General features: G+C 49.3%; 1 protein-coding gene across 8 annotated transcripts in view; it reads right to left on the bottom strand.

Annotated features, from left to right (window-relative positions):
- Positions 1-19,534, bottom strand: part of LOC129051019 (ubiquitin carboxyl-terminal hydrolase 6-like) — a 59,506-nt gene extending 39,972 nt beyond the window's left edge. For 2 of the 8 annotated variants that reach the window (XM_063718414.1, XM_063718415.1), the window contains exons 1-22: positions 18,119-18,634; positions 16,951-17,104; positions 16,601-16,673; positions 16,356-16,438; positions 14,598-14,637; positions 14,044-14,124; positions 13,484-13,591; positions 13,046-13,155; positions 11,751-11,799; positions 11,105-11,225; positions 10,320-10,414; positions 9,868-9,933; positions 9,305-9,404; positions 8,782-8,934; positions 7,382-7,803; positions 6,109-6,190; positions 4,548-4,622; positions 3,907-4,045; positions 3,544-3,649; positions 1,933-2,106; positions 1,217-1,391; positions 620-771 (exon numbers count right to left, since the gene is read on the bottom strand). In XM_063718414.1, coding sequence (XP_063574484.1) covers positions 620-771; positions 1,217-1,391; positions 1,933-2,106; positions 3,544-3,649; positions 3,907-4,045; positions 4,548-4,622; positions 6,109-6,190; positions 7,382-7,803; positions 8,782-8,934; positions 9,305-9,404; positions 9,868-9,933; positions 10,320-10,414; positions 11,105-11,225; positions 11,751-11,799; positions 13,046-13,155; positions 13,484-13,591; positions 14,044-14,124; positions 14,598-14,637; positions 16,356-16,438; positions 16,601-16,672 — 2,403 coding nt within the window. In that variant the 5' untranslated portion in view covers position 16,673; positions 16,951-17,104; positions 18,119-18,634. Of the gene's footprint in view, positions 1-619; positions 772-1,216; positions 1,392-1,932; positions 2,107-3,543; positions 3,650-3,906; positions 4,046-4,547; positions 4,623-6,108; positions 6,191-7,381; positions 7,804-8,781; positions 8,935-9,304; positions 9,405-9,867; positions 9,934-10,319; positions 10,415-11,104; positions 11,226-11,750; positions 11,800-13,045; positions 13,156-13,483; positions 13,592-14,043; positions 14,125-14,597; positions 14,638-16,355; positions 16,439-16,600; positions 16,674-16,950; positions 17,105-18,118; positions 18,635-19,410 lie in introns of those variants that run through there. The other 6 variants (XM_063718409.1, XM_063718410.1, XR_010138078.1 and 3 more) reach the window with 6 other exon arrangements.
- Between the last annotated feature and the right edge of the window lie 544 nt (positions 19,535-20,078).

Genomic DNA, 20,078 nt, shown 5'->3' with positions numbered 1-20,078 from the left:
TGCATTTCATATGAAGAAAATGTCAATGAGGTGAGAGTGTGTTCAGAAATCCCAAAGATGAATATAAATAATACCAGTTGCAGGAGCTTAATTTAGAGTAGGCAATATATTTATTAGATTATTTGTTTCCCCAGCTGGTATGTAGAAAGACATGATTGGTGTCAATTTGTCTTTACTCTTAATTTCTTAGTGTGTTAAAAGACCAAGTATATATATTCATAAATACTAAAAACACACATTCATAAATACATAAAATACTTTAACCTAGGAAGAATTCTAGTAACAGTGGTAATATAGAAGAGCTGTGAAGTGTAATAGCAGCAGTCTTTGGAGGAAACCTATACTATAGTGACACAGTTAGAACACTCCATACAGGCAGCCTTACATATTTCCCTTCTTCAAAAATACCACCATCAGTATTATCCTTTTATTCTAGTAGAAAACTCTTTTAAGTTTCTGGGTTGGAAAACTTGGCATTTTTTGTTGTTGTTGTTGTTCAGTTTTCACTATGTTTTAGTATCTCTCTTGGTCACATAACCTAACAACTGATCATAATAATCGAGAAAAATGTCATCTTTGAAGGATAGAATCAAAAGTTTCTTAGAGTAGTTAACATTACCTTTATGTTGGAATCATGTACTTCTGCTAGAAGGATTTGTTCTGAATTAAGTGCACAGAGATCACTCAGCTGTTTTTTTAAACCTGTGTACTTTTCATCCGTATTCAGTCTTAGTCCATACCGTACAGGGGTAGTACCATCTAACTTAATCACTAGTAAAGAGAAAAGATCTTTTATCAGTAAAATGCAGGTTTCATTGAAAGCCTTAAATGCTGTGTACAGATATATCTGACCTGTAAATATAATAGCAAATATTTCAGCCTAGAATTTTTATTTTATGTGTAAACACTAAAACAGATGGTACTTAGGGATAATATTAAGTGAAATCCGTATTTTTTTTGGTGTTCATCTGACATAAAAGTATGAGTGGCTTTGCGGGGTTTTAAAGAGAGTTGCCGGCATATTTGAAACCAAAAAAAAAATGCCCCAATCTACATCTTTCAAACCTCAAGTCATGCCTAAAATTAGCTTGCTCAGTTATAATACGCTGACTACCAGTCTTTATTTGTAAACAAATAACTATGCTTACAAATTCAGGCTATTTAAATAAAGTAAATTTAACGGAGTCAAGTAATTTTTCAGAACTTTGTGACCTACCTGTTATTTCTAAGTGCATATCACTATCCATTGGTAGTGGCAAAGACAAAAAATTGAAAGGGTCAAATCGGACACTTATATGCCCACATGTCTTGCATTTGACTTGAGATCTTAGCTGCCCATGGAACAAATCCACAACAATTGATCTATTTCTTCCTAGATGGTTGTCCCAGGCCTAGCAATAAAAAAGATGAGAATTTTCTCTCAAAATCCATAAGAGAGGCATTTCTATATAAATTCACAGAAACTGGTTAAATATATTGCATTTAAATGTAAAGAATATAATCCTTACTCTTCATTTAACATAAAATATTAAATTGAGATGGAAAATCCTGTTTTTCATTTGTTCTTATCAAGGTAACAATGGTAAATATTAAAGTTATTTGTCCATTAACAATTATAAAGCATGCCTATAGGTCACTGTATACATTACTTTAACAATTAGGGGGACTCTTTAAATTCCACTGGATAATTATTCCTACATCCAGTCCCATAAAGTTTACAATGTGAAATGGCAACAGTTTTCTATATTCATTAAAGGTATTTTTGTTTTGGCATTATTGCATAACAATTAACCACAGGAACAGAAATTCCTTCATTTTCGCAGTAAAATTCTGATCTCAGGATAGTTTAGTTTGCATTTAAGTTGTGCTACATGTATTTGCGGCCAGAACATTTTGTCTATTGCTTACATTAGAAACTCAAAACTGACAAACCTCTGCAGCTACTTCCCAGTCTGGTCGGCCATCACTGTCCTTCAGTTCCACATATGGCTTTTCATGGACTCGGTTGAGATCTTCATGAAGACCATCCAAGAGAAAAGCCAGAAGTTCTTGGGAGTCTTGTTGCTGAAACCCATTAAACCTGGGAGCATATTTTGCTATGGTCCACTATAAATATAAGAGAAGTATCGGTCATTATTTCCTACCCATAAAATTTGGAATGAACATGTCGTATAATCCAATCAGAGCCATTGTAAGAAAATAAATAGTATAGTACTTAGTCTGCCTCCATTTCAACAAATGTATTTTGGATAATCATGAAATCTTTTGAATCTTAACATCAAATGACCAAAAAAAAAAAAAAAAAGAGAGAACTATTTTGGCCAATACTGTGTCCTCAGTCAGCATCACGTAAGCAAACTGTTCTTCAGGCACACAGGTGTTATTTAAGACAGAAATACTAAAACAGCATTTGCTCACATTGAAAGACATCCTGTTCTATAATGTTTTACACATTTTTATATGCATATAAAATATGTATATTTTATAGGTACATAATATATACATAACATATGCATAAAATAATGTGTATATAATAATACATAGCATGTATAAAATAATATGTGTATATATTATTTTATATAATGTAATGTTGTCTTCAACAATTACATTTTCTGGTCTGGTTGCATCCTAACTTTTATTAACTGCATTAGAATTATTTAGAGGGTACAAATTAATTAGAATAGTGCCTGGCAAGAGGTAAGTAGTCAAATGTGTAGCTGTTATAGTTAATAATTTGTAATATAAAAAGCTTTTGCTTTGTATTTAAATAAAAATAATGAATAATCCTAACCACTAAAATCTACTACATCTGATATTAATATAAAACTTATATTCATTAGTTTCATTCATTCATTCTTCTACTTTTTTTTTCTTTTTGGAGACAGAGTCTTACTCTGTTGCCCAGGCTGGAGTGCAGTGGTGCGATCTTGGCTCATTGCAAACACCACCTCCCAGGTTCAAGCATTTCTCGTGCCTCAGCTTCCCAAGTAGCTGGGATTACAAGCATGCACCACTATGCCTGGCTAATTTTTTTTAGTAGAGACAGGGTTTTGCCATGTTGCCCAAGTTGGTCTTGAGCTCCTGGCCTCAAGTGATCCACCCACCTCGGCCTCCCAAAGTGCTGAGATTACAGGCATGAGCCCCTGCTCCCAGCCTCCTTCTTTGTATTCTACAGATAGAACTATCTTAGTTATGTTGAAAATGGATTGGATTGGATGTAGTTAAGAAGACTCTGAGGTCCACCTTGCAGTTAGAACACTGCTAATAGTGAAGTGTTACCAAAAAAGGTTTACTCTTCATATAAGATGTTTGACAAATTAGGAAAATGAATGACATCCCCAATTTAGAGTGTACCTTTGGTCTTTATCCTACCCACTACATATAGAGTAGTATTTTGCAAATATTTAAACAAGCAAAAGAATTTGGCCTCTTGTTTATACCAAGTGAAGGATCCAAAAGGCTAAACACAAAAAACAAGTGCAGAAAAATGATTAAACAACTATTTAGGAATTAAATACTTTTATATTATTTTAACCTGCTTACCTGAAGCTTTAATGGGGCAACACTCTTCTGAGTTCCACTCCAAAGTTCCTGTACTAAATCACCATAGCATTTAGCCATATGCCCCTTCATACCAATGGGATTTGTCCTAGAAGTTTGAGAGGAAAATTTGTTGCCAAAGATTCTCATAAATTACAATCATGTGGGCACAAAAATGCCTAGCATCTCACATCAAAATATCTTTTCTTTTTGAAATAAGAGATGTATTCCTTGGCCTATTTCATATTAAATAGGGCAAATAAGATAAAATCTTTTTCCCGCAGGGTGAAAAAAGAGGAAATTTAGGTGATATTGGGTTTATATCAAAGTCACAGCTTAAGAGGCCAGTGACTCAAGAAAGATTACCTGTTGAGTTCATAAAGATGTCTCCCTGAGATAAAGTACTGTGTCAGTGGCTGTGTGTTACTAACGCACTGGATGCTTGAGTTCATGAAGCATGTGTTTCCCAGGTTGCTTAGACCTGTGGCTCCCTTTTCTATGGGAACTGGAACAAACAATAAGAGAACCAAAGCTTAGCTGTAGTAATATGCCATGGCATGAACAGTTACTTATATTCAATCAAAAGATTTTTTATAACTCTCATAATCAGCTAAATGGTGCTAATAATTCTCTAGCAGGTCTTTGAAATGCTAGAGAAGGTTTTTCATAGAGTGTCTGGCAACAGTGATGATCCATGCTCACTTGTAACCCAGAAGCAGCAATTATTCTTTTTAATTGCTATGATTTTTCAAAATAATTCAAACAATTCTTCTTCTAGTATGTCTTTTAAAACATATAAATTATTTAATTGCAGAGTTAGAAAGAAATTTAGAAAATAATTTGATGGTGGGTTTGCCAACATCAAATGCTGCTTCAGGAAAAAAGAAAAAGAAGGGCCCTAATTACTTTTGAACTAGAAAACCAAAAGTTGTTAGCACTTTAATAGTTGAGAGAAGAAAAAAAAACATTTAAAATAATCTCTTTAAAAAATAATACTGGAGACCTACCCTTGTGTCTATCTACTTTACTACTATTGGCTATAAAAGACATCTCCTCAGGCCAACTCATATCTTTGTTGTGAACTGGAAGGACAGATAGGAATGTGTTAATTTCTTATCTATCTAATTTACACCCACTCGATTGCTTCTGTTTTTTTTTTTTAAAGACATCTTATTCCTAAATCAGAAGTTTTAAAATCTAGTTAATTTTAGTACATGCATTGCTTACCGATGAGGTTACATTCTGAGAAATGCATCATTAGGTGATTTTGTCTTTGTGTGAATATCACGGTGTGTACCTACACAAACCTAGGCTATGTATGGTATAGGCTGTTGCTCCTTGGCTACAAACCTGTACAGTATGTTACTGTATTGAACACTGTAGGCAACTGTAACACAATGGTAAGTATTTGTGTATCTAAACATGTTAGAACACAGAAAAGGTACAACTAAAAATACAGTATTATAATCTTATGGGACCACTGCTATATACAGGTCTTTTGTTGTCAAACATCTTTATGCAGCACATGCCTGTAATTGGCTCTAAAACCATTCCTATTCTTCATATTGAGGACTTTAAAGTCACTTGGTTTGAATAATCTTTTCCCTCAATTACCTACTTGAAGTAAAATTATACTTAACCATCTACAGAAGTAATTAAAGTTCAGAAACAATGGAATTTCTTATACTTAAAACATTAGAAATATTACAATTCTTTCTTAAATTGTAACAACTGTCAGAGTAATTTATTCCTTTTTTTTTTTTTTTTTCAGACAGTCTGGCTTTGTCCTCCAGGTTGGAGTGCAGTGACGTGATCTTGAGTCACTGCAACCTCCACCTCCTGGGCTTGACTGATTCTCGTGCCTCAGCTTCCTGAGTAGCTGGGACTACAGGCACGTGCCACCACACCCAGCTAATTTTTGTATTTTTAGCAGAGACAGATTTCACCATGTTGGCCAGGCTGGTCTTGAACTCCCGACCTCAAGTGATCCACCCGTCTTGGCCTCCCAAAGTGCTGGGATTACAGGTGTGAGTCACTGCGCCCGGCCTATTCATTTGAATACAAAGGCAGCTAACAACGTTGCCACAAAACTTGATGGGAAAAGACACACTTAAAAAGTTTTTAATGGCATGTGTATGCCAGTGTGTAAATCTGTGAATATACAAGTAGCTCTGTCAGTGAGTAGCCAGTGTTGATGACTAATGAAAGCCTGTGCTACTAACTATGCAAGAAAGTTGCTCTCTACTCAAACTCAAAGCAGCAACTTGAAAATTTTAAGGAAGTATAAATTTGTAAACTGAATTCACTTGTTTTTATCTACCATTCCCATCCTTTGTCAATGGCTAAAAACATAATATTTTCCCTTTAAAGCAATCTAAATCATATGGTAGGATTACATAAGAGTTCAAAGGGTTTTCTTTTTCTTTTTTTTCCAAAGGGTTTCTTTGTCATAAAAACATAATGATCAAATAATAGTTGTCTTGGAGAAAATTATAAAATGGGTTATTAGTAACTCTTTAAATTCTTCCCCTTGAAAATTTAATATAGATGCATGCTTCCATCTTGTACCTTCAATTACCAGGTGTTGTTCATCCTGGATTTTCAAATATTCCAATCTATGATCCTCATCATCCAGAAGAGTAAGGCAGTTCTGTGTAAGGAGGAGGAAATGTTTTTATTATTTGGTTAGTAAACTTCAAACAAATACAGAGATAAAAATGAGTAACAATTAAAAAAAACTTCTTTGTAGTTACATAACTTATATCACAAATATCTGGCCTACTATAGTTGTTCATAAACATAACTTAGGTGGCAGTATGAGAGAAAGACAATGTGTACTTCACAAGCATTATCTTTCTCTTTTTAAAAATTTCAATAGGTTTTTGGGGAACAGGTGGTGTTTGGTTACATGAATAAGTTTTGTTTGTTTGTTTGTTTGTTTGAAGATGGAGTCTGGCTCTGTTGCCCACGCTGGAGTGTAGTGGTGCAATCATGGCTCACTGCTTCCTGGAACTCATGGGCTCCAGCAATCCTCCTGCCTCAGCCTCTTGACTAGGTGGCACATGCCACCATGCCTGGCTAATTTCTTTGACTTTTCTCTAGAGACAGGGTCCACCTATGTTTCCCAGGCTGGTCTCAGACTTCTAGACTCAAGTGAACCTGAACCTCCCACCTCGACCTCTCAAATTGCTGGGATTACAGTTGTGAGCCACCACACCTGGCCTAAATTTCTTATGTGCCATGCTACTACAAAACATCATTATTAGGGGCAGCTAGATGGAAGGTGTAGGAGGACACTATAGTGCCTTTTCAATATTTCTGTATATCTAAAATCATTTCAACAGGAAGAAACATTTATTTTAAAACATGAAGGTGGTTACCCTTCCATGAGTTTCAAGTACAAAGGCAGGCTCATGGTGTCATTAGAATTCAGAATGCCGGTCGCAGGGCTGGGGGTGCTGGGAGGGGCTGGGCATGGTTGGCTTTGTGATCTGGGTGCTGGTGTGTTCCATCTGTGCATGAGTTTCGAGCTGCCCACTTTCTTAATAAATTTTCATAAGTTTAACAAAAAATAAAATGAGGATGCGAAACCTGCTTGGGTTGTTAAGCCTCGGGAAATTACCTCTGCCATGAGCCCTGGCCCAGATGCTTCTAGAAGCCTAGAGGGAACTGAACACTTTCCAAGTAGAGGTGGCAGAGGCAAGGCCCTGAGGTGGGAGCGCATGGCTGTTTGTCCCTAGCTCTGAAGGGGGTGTCCTGGTTGGAATCAGTGCTGGGTGCACTGCAGGGCCCGGAAGTGCATGTCCACATTGTGGCTCAGCGCAGTGAAAGCCAATCTCACCCCCTCCGCAGAGTGCTCAGCCTGCCAGCAGGTGGCCAGCTGGTCCTCCTGGGATATGGCAGGGACCCAGCAGCTCTGTTCGAAATCATAATGAGGGAACCAAGGGCCCCCTACATCCAGGTCTGTCGGGAGGCGGGGCATCGAGTTCCACTCCAGGAATCTCCAGGAACCCTGAGGTCCTCCCTGAGCCAGGGCCAGGCTGGGCACACCCTGAGTGCCCACAGGGTAGGTGTCTTCCCAGACAGCGTCACCAGGACAGGATGTGGAAGAACGAGGTGCCCATGGCGGAGAAGCTGGCCAAATGGGCCGCTGGAACCGTGCTGGTGGGCCTGGATGGGCCTGCCTGTCCCCCTTGCAGATGGTCTTCCTGCCACGTGAAGCTGGCACAGGACTGGGTGCTGAGGACCCTTGCTCGGGCTTGGCTGAAAGGAAAACAGACGTGGTCAGTGTCTCCAGTGAGCCCTTTCCAGGCTGGGCCCCACCTGCCTGCGTCTCTGGAGTCTTTGGGGTCTCTGTGTGGCCCCCGTGGTCTGACACTGAGGACACGCCTGTAGTCTGCTGATCCCAGAGGGAGGGGTGTGTGCTGCCTGGCATGGGGAAGCCGTTGGGGCATGGCGGGTGGCTCCTGGGACTGCCCCCAGGGTTCAGACTGGCTGGGGGCGTCCTGCCACACACCTTCGTCCCAGGGCTGTTGGGCTTGGGATATGGCCCCCAGTCAGAACTCAGGTGGGAGGGGCCTTGGATGTCACCCAGCCCTTTACCACCTCACATGGGGACCTGTCTCCGCAGTGGGTGATTGGGCCCGGACGTGGGTCACCCTCTGCCTCCCTGGGCTGCCCAGTCCATGCCAGGACTGACCCTTCCCACATCTGGCTGAACTCTTGGCTCTGGCTCTGGCTCTGGGCCCGGGGTCCCACCTGTGCCCTCTCCCTGAATGCGCTGTGGGTCAGGGACACCCAATTCCCTTGTCTCCCTTGCTCAAGTCTTGTTGTCCTGGCAACCCTGGAGGAGCGTGCAGGAGTGAGGGGCCTCTGCTGCTCTCTGAGGCTGTGGGTGATTGCAGGGAGGGGCAGGGTCTCCCACAAATGGGTCTGGCTCCTCTAGTAACTTTGAGGGCCCTGTGAGGGGGAGAGCAAGACACCATGGAAAGTGGGAGGGGGCTTGTTGGAGGGTCTTGCCCACATCCCCCTCCTGCATGCACAACACGTCCAGTACACACGCACTGAGCGCCTGCCCTGAGGGCCGGTGGGCCTCTTGTACTTTCTTAGAGTCCAGGAGGAAGAGGAGGAAGAAAAGGTGAAGAGGAAGGCCCAGGTAGTAGGGTTGCTGGTCCGGGGCACTCGCCCACTACTGACTGCCCAAGAGGGTGACATGGGAGGGGACATGGCACTGGAGCCCACCTGGGGGTGGCAGGTCCCCTTGCATCCTTGTTAGTTTCTTCATAGAGGCCCTAAGACGCTTGAGCACAGTGTCATCGTCTATGGCCCACGTATCAAAGAACTGGTTCCGAAAACGTGCCCACCGGCCAGACCTGGATGTCTTCATGAGGCGCTCTAGGGACAGGGTGGATATCAGGCCAAGAGAGTTACCTGGGAATGGTCACAGCTCATACCCTGTGGCCACTTCAGTCTCCCACTGGGCGGTGCCAGATCCTTTTGTGGCCACCCCAGGCGTCCACATGTACACAGGAGACTGTGGCTGGGGGGTGATCTGGGCAGGGAAGTGTTCACCACACTTCCGACTTTCATCTGGGTCATGTGGGGGATGGGCTCGGCGTCACAGTGCCCTGCCCAGCCCACCTGGCCAGACCTCCCTCTGGGCCAGAACAGAGGATCATGAGGACAGGGTGAGGAAGCTGCCCTCAGGCCAGTCGGGGTCTGACCACAGGGCTCCCCAGGCCCCACTGGGCACACGTAGACTTACTCTTCTGAACCTTAAAGGCAATGCTTGTTATCGGCATCAACACCTGTCCTCCTTCCAGCAAATACACGTCCCACAGGCGCAGGGTGAGCCCGAGAGAGATCTGTGGGGACAGCAGGTGTGAGAGAACCTGGCCCTTCCAGGCTGGGGCTGGTGGCTCGAGCTGCGCACATTGGGGCTTCAGTCTCCAGAGTCAGTGACCTTCCCCATGAGGGCCGCCTGAGCCATCCAGAATGCTGGGTCAGACAAGGTCTTGCAGCTCCTCATAGGGGGCACTCATTTGAGTGGGGATGTGGCTCCTGGACAGAGGGGCTTGCCCAGGGCTTGAGGCTTCCCTGAGCCCTCTCAAGTTGGGTCCTGGCCCAGTCAGCCCATGAAGCTGGGCCTGAGCCCCAGCCATTGCCCTGGGATGACCCCTCTTGGGCAGAGGGTTTTGCTTGTGTGACTTTCAGGGACCCGCCTGAAACTCCTGTGGGCTGGGAGTGAGCCAGACTCCCGGGATGGGGAAGCAGGGCACTGCAGGGCAAGGAGGGTCCCTGAGCCAAGATCTCCCTATGCCTCCTTACCCCTTGAATCAACATCCGGAGAAGGCAGCCTAACGAGGAACACTGCCCGCATAGACCTTCCTTGTCCTGATGGGAGGAACAGAGGTGCTCAGGGCCCCCTGGGCTGCCCTAAAAACCTCCATCTTCCAGGGCCTCTGAAGACCCTTCCCCTAGTGCAGAACACTGGGCGGTGTCCAGAGCTCCCCACAACACTGTCCCCTTCCCATACTCCCGGTGGACACACTGCCCTTTGCCCTGCTCTGCAGGAGCTGGGCCCCCATCCCTGTGCCTCTGTCTCCTCCAGGGCAGGAAAGGAAACCAACTCCCAGCCCATGGAGAACCCAACGTCCCAGGTCAGGCCCTGGCTGAGACTCCGCCAGTCACCAGTCCCACGAGGGGCTCCAGTCCCCCTGCTCCTACAGCCCCACGGGAGGCAGGGCCTCTGAGAAGAGCCGAGGGGACCATAAACTCACCTGATGCCACATGGTCTTGGGTTGTGACTTGGGTACCACATGCTCCTGTTGGTCTTGGAGCCCCTGGACTGTCCCACCATTTGGGCTGTGGAATCCTGAGAAGCCCCCAGCCCATCATGAAATCAGAGCCTTCCCCCAAGATGTGGAGCCATCAGCTGCAAGAGCTGGGCAGCTGCAGAGGCCCCCAAACCCGAAGGCCTCCCACCCTCCCATCTGGTGACCCCACCATGTGGCCTTTGCCCTAGGGAGGTGGGACAGGAACATCCCCTGGAGCCTGGCTGGAGGTTCCCCTGGAGGCCTCCCGGGCTAGGGCGCAAAAAGGGCAAGCCTGACTTTGAGGCCACAACAGAGCGGCCAGAATAGGGTGGGGGCTGGGCTTCCTGGTCATCTCCTGGAAGTGGGGTCGTGCCAGGGGACACGGGATGGGGAGATGCTGCCACCTGGGCTTGGTCAGCCCATTTGTGGGCACCAAGGGCAGCAGGAGCCCAGGCAGCTGGAGGGCAGGAGGACTCTCAGGGAGGGGAGAGTCAGCTGCACAGAATCAGAGCCGGAGGGCGTGGCTCCAGGACACAGAGGGTGGCCACGGGGAGGATGAGATGCCCTCTGCTGATGGGGATGAAAGGCATCTGTGGACTCCTGTGGGACCCTCAGCAGAGATGTCCTAAAGGCTCCCAACAAGCTGGCGACACAAGGATGGTGCCTTGGCTGAAAGCCGAGATCATCTGGCCACGGTGGCCGTCCCCAGGTCTGGCTGCATGAGGCCCCAGGGGCAGCTGTTCACCTACCTGGCAGGGAGTGCCTCTCACTGGCCAGCAGCTGCACCAGTGCCCAGAATGCATCCTCCTCAGGCAGGTAAAGGAGGAACAAGGCAGCGATGTGGCTCAGGTCCCTGCAGTAGCCCACTTCCTGCAAGAGCCAGAGTCACCATGGAAGGACATCACCTGGGAGGGCTGAGGTCACCTGGGAGGACTCATGTCATTGGAGAGGGCAGAGGTGACTGGGGAGGCTTCCTATGAAGAAGAGGCTTCCTCAGGATGCAAATTCATTTCATGACAAGAGCCAAGTCCATCAGGCACTTCAGCACCTTGTCCAAAATGTCTCCTGAGAGCACTGTCCTGCGTGTGACACTGCCAAACTCCCGGGCTTTGGGGCAGCCCCAGGAGGAGGGCATCATTTCTTGTTCTGAGAAGTGGTGGTCAGGCCCAGGTGACACCAGGAGTCCAGGCCCCAACTCCTTTGTGTCTCAGCTTGACCCCTTGAGACCACTGCCTTGCTTGGAGGTTTATGCCAGCAGTGAGCTGGACTCCTACCTCCTATATCCTGGTGGGTCACAAATACTAACTTTAAAAGAAGCAACGACACCTCCACCAGACACCCACTCCTGTGAAGATGGAAATATGGCCCGGGAACCTCACTGCCAGGAATACTCACCAGGTTATACTCCGAATATGCCAGGAGGATGTAGAATAGTTCCCGCTGCCTAGGAAACAGAGAAAGGGGGCTATGGTTTGGTTTGTGCAGATGCTGTTAGTTTCACTTTGTCTACAAATCCTAACAACAAATCCCATTTCAGGTTCAGATGATTCACAAGATAAGCAGTGAGCTCTTCAGGGCCTGAGACTGTTGAAGAAATGTTTCAGTAAAATCCACATCTGTGACATGCAAATAGCCCAGTTCTACAGTGAGTTGACCGATCCTTTTCACGCTGAATGATTTTTTTTTCCAGTTTGCACACACACCAGTTCAGTCTTTGGGTGTACAGTTCCTCCATGGTTCCAAACCAATGTGCAGTCTCCTGGCCACTGCTCCAGCCCCTCCTGGAGAGACTCCTTCATCTTCCAAATCTCCAGGGTTTCCCCTATGCACCCAGCCTCTCCCCGATCCGTTAGCCCCTGGCCACCCAGACTGCTTCTCAGTCCCTATGGTTTGGCCTTTTCAAGAATGGCCTAGGAATGGGAATCCTACTGTGGTAGCTTATTGGGTCTGGCTTCTTTCCCTTAGCAAAATGCATCTAGGATCCACCCACGTTCGTGCAGCCATCACTGGTTTGTTCCCTTTTCTCACCAGGTCTTCCCGTTTGAACGGAGGAACAGCCTGTCTCTCCCCATTCCCGTGTTGAAGGCCATCCCCGAAGGCTCCGTGTGTGAGTGACAATGAATCAAGCAGTGAACGTGGCATGCAGGTTTCATGTGGATGTCAGTTTTCAAATCAGTGGGTTCAATATCTGTGACACCTTGGGGATGTGTGGTTCAAGTCCATTGAGCTTTGTGAGCCACTGCCCAACTGGCTGCCAACGTGGCTGTGCCATGTCATGTTCCCAGCAGACCTGGATGAGAGTTTCCAGGACCCCTAATTCTCCCAGCATTTGGTGCTGTCAGTGTTGCCTGGGGAGGCTCATGGGCCCTCCATCCTGCCACCCTCCCGTGGGTCCTACCATGCGTCCCCATGGGTCAGGGAGAGCACCTTTCACCATTGTGCGTGATTTTCTTTGCTGTTTTCTGTCTCCTCAGGATCCTCCTGGGTTCTGGCCCCACATGTTCCAGCCTGGCCCAGGGCTTGGAACCAGGGAGGTGCTCGGTTCATGGTGCCGGCTGCTCCCTGGGCCAGGAGAGCTCTTGGCAGCTCTGTCATCCCTGCTGGGTGACCCTGGCTTCTGCTGCGGGGAAGTCTCCATCCCTCTTGTTCACCCCATCTCCACTGGGACCCTGCAGCTCCCGTAGGCTTACTTGGCTCCATATCGATCCTTGAAGAAGACATGGTTCCGGAGAGTCCTGCTCACGTCCAGGTTGATCTGGTGGATGTGTTCAGATGACCTCTTGCCCTTCTCCTTCATGATCTGCAGGGCCAAGAGGAGGAAGCAGCCTCAGAACAGATGGAAGCCTCCCTGCCCCAAATGGCAGTCAGCCCACAGTCAGCACTTCGGGAAGGAAGGAAAGAAGGAAGGTTTCCTTCTGCAGAAAGCTGCTTTTTGGCTTGTTACTGAAGCCAGGGAGGGTCACCAGAGCTGAGTTTGTCTCTGGTGACTATGCCACTGTCCATGCCCAGGATGTGTATCTGACCATCCCCCCCCCACCCCCAACAGGGTGGGCTTGACATTCCCTCCAGCTGGAGACCTGGGCCCCTGACACGGCCTGTCCTGTTTGTTGTGCTCTGGCTGACAGTACCTTATATTTTCTGGGGTTTTTCGACTTGATTTCCTGAATGTTCAGGAGGACTGACCACACTGGGCCCCTGATGTTCATGGGAACGCCCTTATAGATGTGATCTATGAGCTGTGGGCAGAAAACAATCTGGTGTCACAGGCCACGGGGTGACCCCAGCAAGGACCAGAGCCTGGGGATTCTGGAAATTGTTGGTTTTGGCCCCATGATTCCTCAGTAGAGGTGAGATCAAGCTGGGGCAGGGTCTGCCTTCCCAGGACTGAAAGAGTGGATGGACACTCAGAGTCGAAACTCTGATCTGCACCTTTTTCTTCCTTCAGGTCACTAGGGCATCCCTAGCCTTGAACTCCAGGTGGTCCCAGCCCTAGATTCAGATTCCCTCCCAGCAAGGTGACGCTTGCACGAATAGGCAGGCAATCTGGCGACCAGGCCTGCAGTCCTCTGGGCGAGGACAGTGTGCCACCCCCGCTCTGAGAGGCTGACGGTGCCAGGCCAAAGCCATGGGTGCCTGACCCCTGTCTCTGCAGAGAGTACTTCCAGGGGCCTCTCCCTCCACACATTACCTTTTTGCTGTTTTTATATGTCTCCCATTCACCCAGCATCTCCAGCCACTTGTTCTTTCTTTTTCTCTCCTGCCGAATTTGCTGCCAAATGAGACATGTTGGAGTTAGCGGAGCTGCCAGGCTTCCCAGAGCCGCCCGTAGATGCTGGGTCTTGGGCTCTGGATCCCTGGTGGGACCCAGCTGGAAGGAGCCAGGGAAGGGCAGACCCTAAGGGCTGAGAGCCTTTGAGCAAATGAGCACCAGTGGGCTGGCTTTGGGACCCCAGGATGTGCCATCCTCAGGCCACAGATACACCAGTCTTAGGTCCCAGCTTCTAGGTGGGTTCCTGATACAAGCAGGCAGCCACCTCCAAGCCAGGACTGTGGTTCTCACTTTGGAATTTTAACAAACTGCCAAAGTTATGGCAACTTGGGGTCAGGTCTCTGCAGCCCCTCCCAATGACAGCGTGTTGCCCTCACCCGCCACCACCCAGGCCAGCTGCTTCCTCTGCCTCACTGACAACCCGCCTAGTCCGTACGTCCCTGGACCAGCCCCTCCATGCATCAGGCTCTTACCTTCACCTCCCGGGCAGTCACAGGAGGGAGCTCCGTCTCACTGTAAGGCAACCCAGGCAGAGCTGAGGACCTGCACAAGGCCTGGAGCCGACCAAGCCTGGGAGCCGACCCCCAGAAAGGACTGGCTCTGTCCCTATCCAGCTCAGGACTCAGCCCGGGAGAAGGCACAGGGAAGGGAGGACAAGGGCCTTCCTGTGGGGCTGACTCCCAGGAGGGGCAGGACCTGGGAGAAGAAGGAGTACAGGGACTCCCAGTACAGCCTGGCTGGGGTTACTGGGACCCTGGCATGGGGGGTGGTCAGGCTGCACAATGGGGCTGCCCGTCCTGGACTCGAGGTGGTGCTTTCTGCTGGAGCTGAGAAAGGTTAGCCCTGAGATGGGATGGGGGCCACCTAGGGTGGGTGACAGGGCCCTGACAGGAGTCCCTCAGGGAGTGACTACATCACCCCACCTGGGTCAAGGGAGCCTGCCCTGAGACCTGCCCGGTGTACTCTGGGTGCACCAGGGACCCATCCCACTTGACAGCCCCAAGGCTCTTGCAGGTTCTGACCCCCCAGCATCCACCTGCCTCTCCCTGCATCTGAGCCACACACCCTGCATTTCAGAAGTGGCACGGCTCATCAGCTCCCTCCCACTCTACCTCCCCCGGGATGCTCTCTCTCTCCATCCTATGATGCCCAAAGGATGGGCTCCTGGCTGGGCTCCTCTTACCTGGCCCCAGATCCCTTCCCGGCACCAGACCCAGGGTCTTTAGTCACAAGCCCTGCTGCCTCCCTGGCCTCACCGTGACATGCCCAGAATGGGGCCCTGCCCATCTTCTCCCCCATTCCCCTAGGGCCACAACCCCCACTGTCCCCATGCCTTTCCCCCTTCCCCATGGGGACAGTGAGGGCTGTAGATCTAAGGACATGGGGGAGAACAGGGGCAGGTGGGCCCTCAGAGACCTGCTGGACAACAGCCCCAAGGCTGGCCAAGCATCCACCTGCCTCTCCCTATACCTGAGCCACACACCCTGCGTTTCAGAAGTGGCACGCCTCATAAGCTCCCTCCCACCTTATCTTGCCCGGCATCCGCTCTCTCTCCATCCTATGATCCCTGAGGGATGGGCTCCAGGCTGGGCTCCTCTTACCTGGCCCCAGATCCCTTCCCAGCACCAGACCCAGGGTCCTTAACCACAAGCCCTGCTGCCTCCCTAGTCTCACCGTGAGATGCCCAGAGCGGGGCCCTTCCCGTCTTCTCCCCCATTCTCTTCAGGCCAAAGCCCCCACTGTCCCCACACCTTTCCCCCTTCCCCATGGGGACAGAGAGGGCTGTAGTTCTAGGGAAATCGGGGAGGACAGGGGCAGGTGGGCTCTGAGAGACCTGCCGGACAACAGCCCTGAGGCTGGGCCAGGTGTCTCCTCACCCTGTGGCCACAACCCTTGGATCTCACTGGGGTTGTCTCCTGGTACACAGGGCCAGAACCTCAGGCTGCCCCGCTCCTCTTGTGCTAACTTGCCGACAGAACTGCTGAGAGCCCAGGGGCCTGGCCTAGCCCAGTCTCCATTCCCACCCGCTCCCTACATGGGCCTTGCACCTCTGGCCCAACCACAACCTCAGGCTGGACCTCCAGGGGAGCCAGGGAGGAGTTCTGACCCTGGAAAAGAGGTTGGCCAGACCTGGCGAGACATGTCCTGTGTCAGAAAGGCTTTTCTAAAAGCAAACCCATCCCTGAGCTGAGACAGCTGCTTTAGGGGTGAGGGGAGCACAGAGGACTCACTGCAGAATCCCAAAGCGATCAATGCTGCTGTAGATTTCAACAGGCTCAGGCCCCTTGTCCTCTGGCAGCCCAGCTCGGTGTCCCTGTAACCCAGAGGGAGCCTTAGTGAGGGGTCCAAGGTAAACGGTGCAAGGGCCTGGGGGTATTGGCCACCCGTCCCTGCCCTGTGCTCCTAGGGAACCCAGGACCCTTTGACTAGGGTGCACTGGAAGAGACCTCCCTCCAAGGAGCAGACCCAACTGTACCTTCTGATACTTCATAATTATGTCCTCCCGCTCCTGTGCCTGCAAACTATCTGCGTCCTCTATCATGTCCATCCTGTGAGACAAAATTGTCTAAAGGTTACACTGTACCCGACAGCTTCAGAGAACCCCTGAACCGCTCCCGTCGGGCTCCCAGATGCCGGCTGGTTGTATAACCTTCATTCCACCACTGCACTCCGGTAAAAAGGGGCCAAACCCCATGGCCCACACCTCCATGGGTCTCTGCAGTCTGAAGCCCCAAGCAGGGGTGGGCATCTTCCCAAGGACTCAAGAAGAGTGGGACCTGGACAGAGAATCCCATTGTCCCCTTATGCCAGGAAATGCACACACACCTGCCCCGGCAGGGTGAATGGTGTCCACTTGCCAAGGGTGAAAAGCCTGTGATGGGCTATTCCAGGGATGTGGATGCGAACTGCGGTCAGGCACCAGAGGTCTCTGTACGATCGGCCTCCTTGGATTCTCAGGGCCACAGAGATGCCCAGTTTCCTACGGGGAACAAGATTTCTCCTGACTGCTCCGTTCTACCATGCTCATCACTTGGGCTACCATGGCCCTTCAGTCTAACCAGTGAAGCTGCTTTAGGAATAACGCCATTTGAGCAGGAGTGTGTTTGGTTTTGGGGATGAAAATGATCTACTGTCTCCAAAGCAGCCACTGTGCTCATGGAAACCACGTCTCTCAGGGAGGGACTGTGGACTCCACCATTCTGAGCTGTCCCTACAGGAGGGGGCTTCATTTTCCTGGGTCACTGATGAAGAACAGTGGGTCCTCGCTCCTGGAGAACATCTAGATGGACCATCCTTCCTGAGAATACTCGGGGAAAAAGGAAAGCGAGGCCAGACAGAATAAGAAATACTTGGGGAGAACCCCAGTGCCTGGACCCCTTTGAACACAAGAGAAGATAGTCTCCCCTCAGCCAGCCCTCCAGGGCTCCTTCACTTTCCACAACTCCCCAAGGGCAGAAGGCTCCCCATGCCACTCCGAGACAAGGGACTGTGTGTGTCCAGTGGGTCCCACAGTGACCATCAGGACCCAGCTTAGGCCCCAGCTGTGTTCTGAGGACCCTTCCCTCCTCCCCACCCACAGTGGATCCATCCCAGTGTCTCTTCCACGGCCAGGCTCTGCCCCATCGGGATCGGAAATCTGGGCAGATTTGGGATCTAGAGCAGGGAGGTCTCAGGGTTGAGGCCTGAAGTCTAGCACGGCACACAGCAGGGCTGAGAGCAAAACTCAGGGTCGTGTCTGGATTCTCGGGCCGGTTACTGCCTCTCTGACCCCAGATGTCTCACCTGTCGAATGGGTACATTCGGGAACAGCACCCACTCTACGAAGCCACCATGAGGACAAAAGAGAAAATCGTCTACACAGGCAGTGTAGAACGGGCGCCCGGTGACTGCTCAGGGATGACCCTCCTCTGTAGCTGCCCAGAGGCCAACACCGCCCATACCATAGCCACTGTCCCCAAGTCAGCCTGGAGGGAAGAGAGCAGGTGACACTCACCTGATTCTGATGAATCAGTTGGCCTGGGTTATGCCTCTCAGGGAGAAAACCTTTGAGTCCACAAGCTGCTCACCAACACCACTGTGTGTGAGTAACTGCTGTAGAACACAGACACAGGCTGGAGAGCGGATAGGTGCTAAGCACCAGTGACATTCTGATGTCATGGCACGCATCACAATGGGGCCTTGCCCGGGTCAGCAGGGCCCAGAGTCAGGTCCTCCGCCGCCTGAGGCATCAACATGCCTGCCTGCATTGTGTTTGTGCACATGCGTGCACACGTGTATGTGGGTAAACATGTCTGTGCACATGTGTGTTACTTCTCTGGCCAGGCCTGGCTCCCCCACTCATGTGTGCACCCAGTTCCTCATCACTGTCATCCCCGGAGCCCAGGACCAGCATCAGACCTCCCTGAACTCAGCCCTCCCTAGCCAGGGTGGTCCTGGGATACACATAGGGGTGGAGGGAAGTGACTGTTTCTGTTGAATCTCAGAATACAAAAGCTAATACTATTAACTAATGGTGATTTAGTATCTCTAATGGTCTTTTTTAGTGTCTCTAATGGTATCACTTCTTCATTTCTGGTATTTTAACTGGGTATTTCTCTCCATGACCCTTGGATATTTTAGCTAGAGGATCCTGTGGGGAAAGTGCCGGGCACACAGTAGGGGCTCACTCCTCTAGTCATGTTATCTAACACGTGGCTCAGCTGTCCTTCCACCCACGGCCTAAGGGATGCCAAATTCCAGGGTCCAGAAAGAGCTTGGGATAAAATGAACATCCAAGGGGAGGGCTTTGACTTGGGCTTAGTCTGCCTGTGCCATCCAAACGGAGTCTCAAGTCCTGAGACAGGGCGTCCAGATGCCCCAGTGCAGGGCCCTCCTGATCAACACCTGCTCCCCTGTACTCATTAGCAACCTCACCCACCCTACTCTCAAAGCATACTTGGCCCTCGTATCTAGGAGCTCTGTATCTGTGGATTCAGCCAACAGCAGATGGAAAATATTCAGAAAATAAATTGGATGGTTGTGTCTCTACTGAACATGTGCAGACTTTGTTCTTGTCATCATTCCCTAAACAATACAGTATCACAACCATTTATATAGCATCTGCATTGTATTACACATCATGAATAATCTAGAGATGGTCTAATGTATATGGGAGGATGTGCATAGCTTATATGTAAATACTAGGCCATGTTATGTCAGAGACTTGAGTATCCATGGATTTTGGCATCCCTGGGGACCCTAGAACTAATCCTCCATGGATACCAAGGGATGACTGTATAAACTCACTCAGGAAGGCTTCTCACTGGAGGAAGGGCCCAGTTCAGGACTCACAGGTACATCTCCCTGGACTACTGTCCATTCATCCATTGTCTCCCCTGACTCCACATCTTGGACTGTCCCAATGACAGCCCTAGTAAGAAGAGACAAGAAACAAGACAAGTTCACGCTGTCCAGTTTTGAGGTCTTGAAAGAAGTTGCACCAGTATGAGAAGAGTGGATCAGTTTTCTCCAGGATCCAGAAAGCATATCAGGCAGCCTTGGGGTAAGGAAAGGAGCCCAGCCTCTCCAGCAGCCACATGGGCCAGCAGTAGGATGGGGCTGGGGCTGGCCATGTGGATCACTTGGGCCTCATGAGGCGAAAGGAAATACCAGGGGGCAGAGGAGGAGCATGGGGGCAGCTGGTTGCCTAAGGAGAAGGCACCTCAGGGAAGGAGACTATATTCGTTTGTTTTCACACTGCTATAAAGAAATACGTGAGACTGGGTAATTTATAAAGGAAACAGGCTTAACTGACTTGCAGTTCAGGAAACTTGCAATCATGGCAGAAGGTGAAGGGGAAGCAGGCACCTTCTTCACAAGATGGCAGGAGGGAGTGAGTGGAGAACCAGTAAGTGCCACACTTTGAAACCATCAGCTCTCCTGAGAACTACCTCACTATCCGGGGAGCAGCAGGG

This window comes from Pongo abelii, chromosome 19 (assembly GCF_028885655.2).
Source record: "Pongo abelii isolate AG06213 chromosome 19, NHGRI_mPonAbe1-v2.0_pri, whole genome shotgun sequence".
Classification (NCBI taxonomy): domain Eukaryota; kingdom Metazoa; phylum Chordata; class Mammalia; order Primates; family Hominidae; genus Pongo; species Pongo abelii.
The sequence above is the reverse complement of the archived record's forward strand: the minus strand, read 5'-3'. Positions and strand labels throughout refer to the sequence as shown.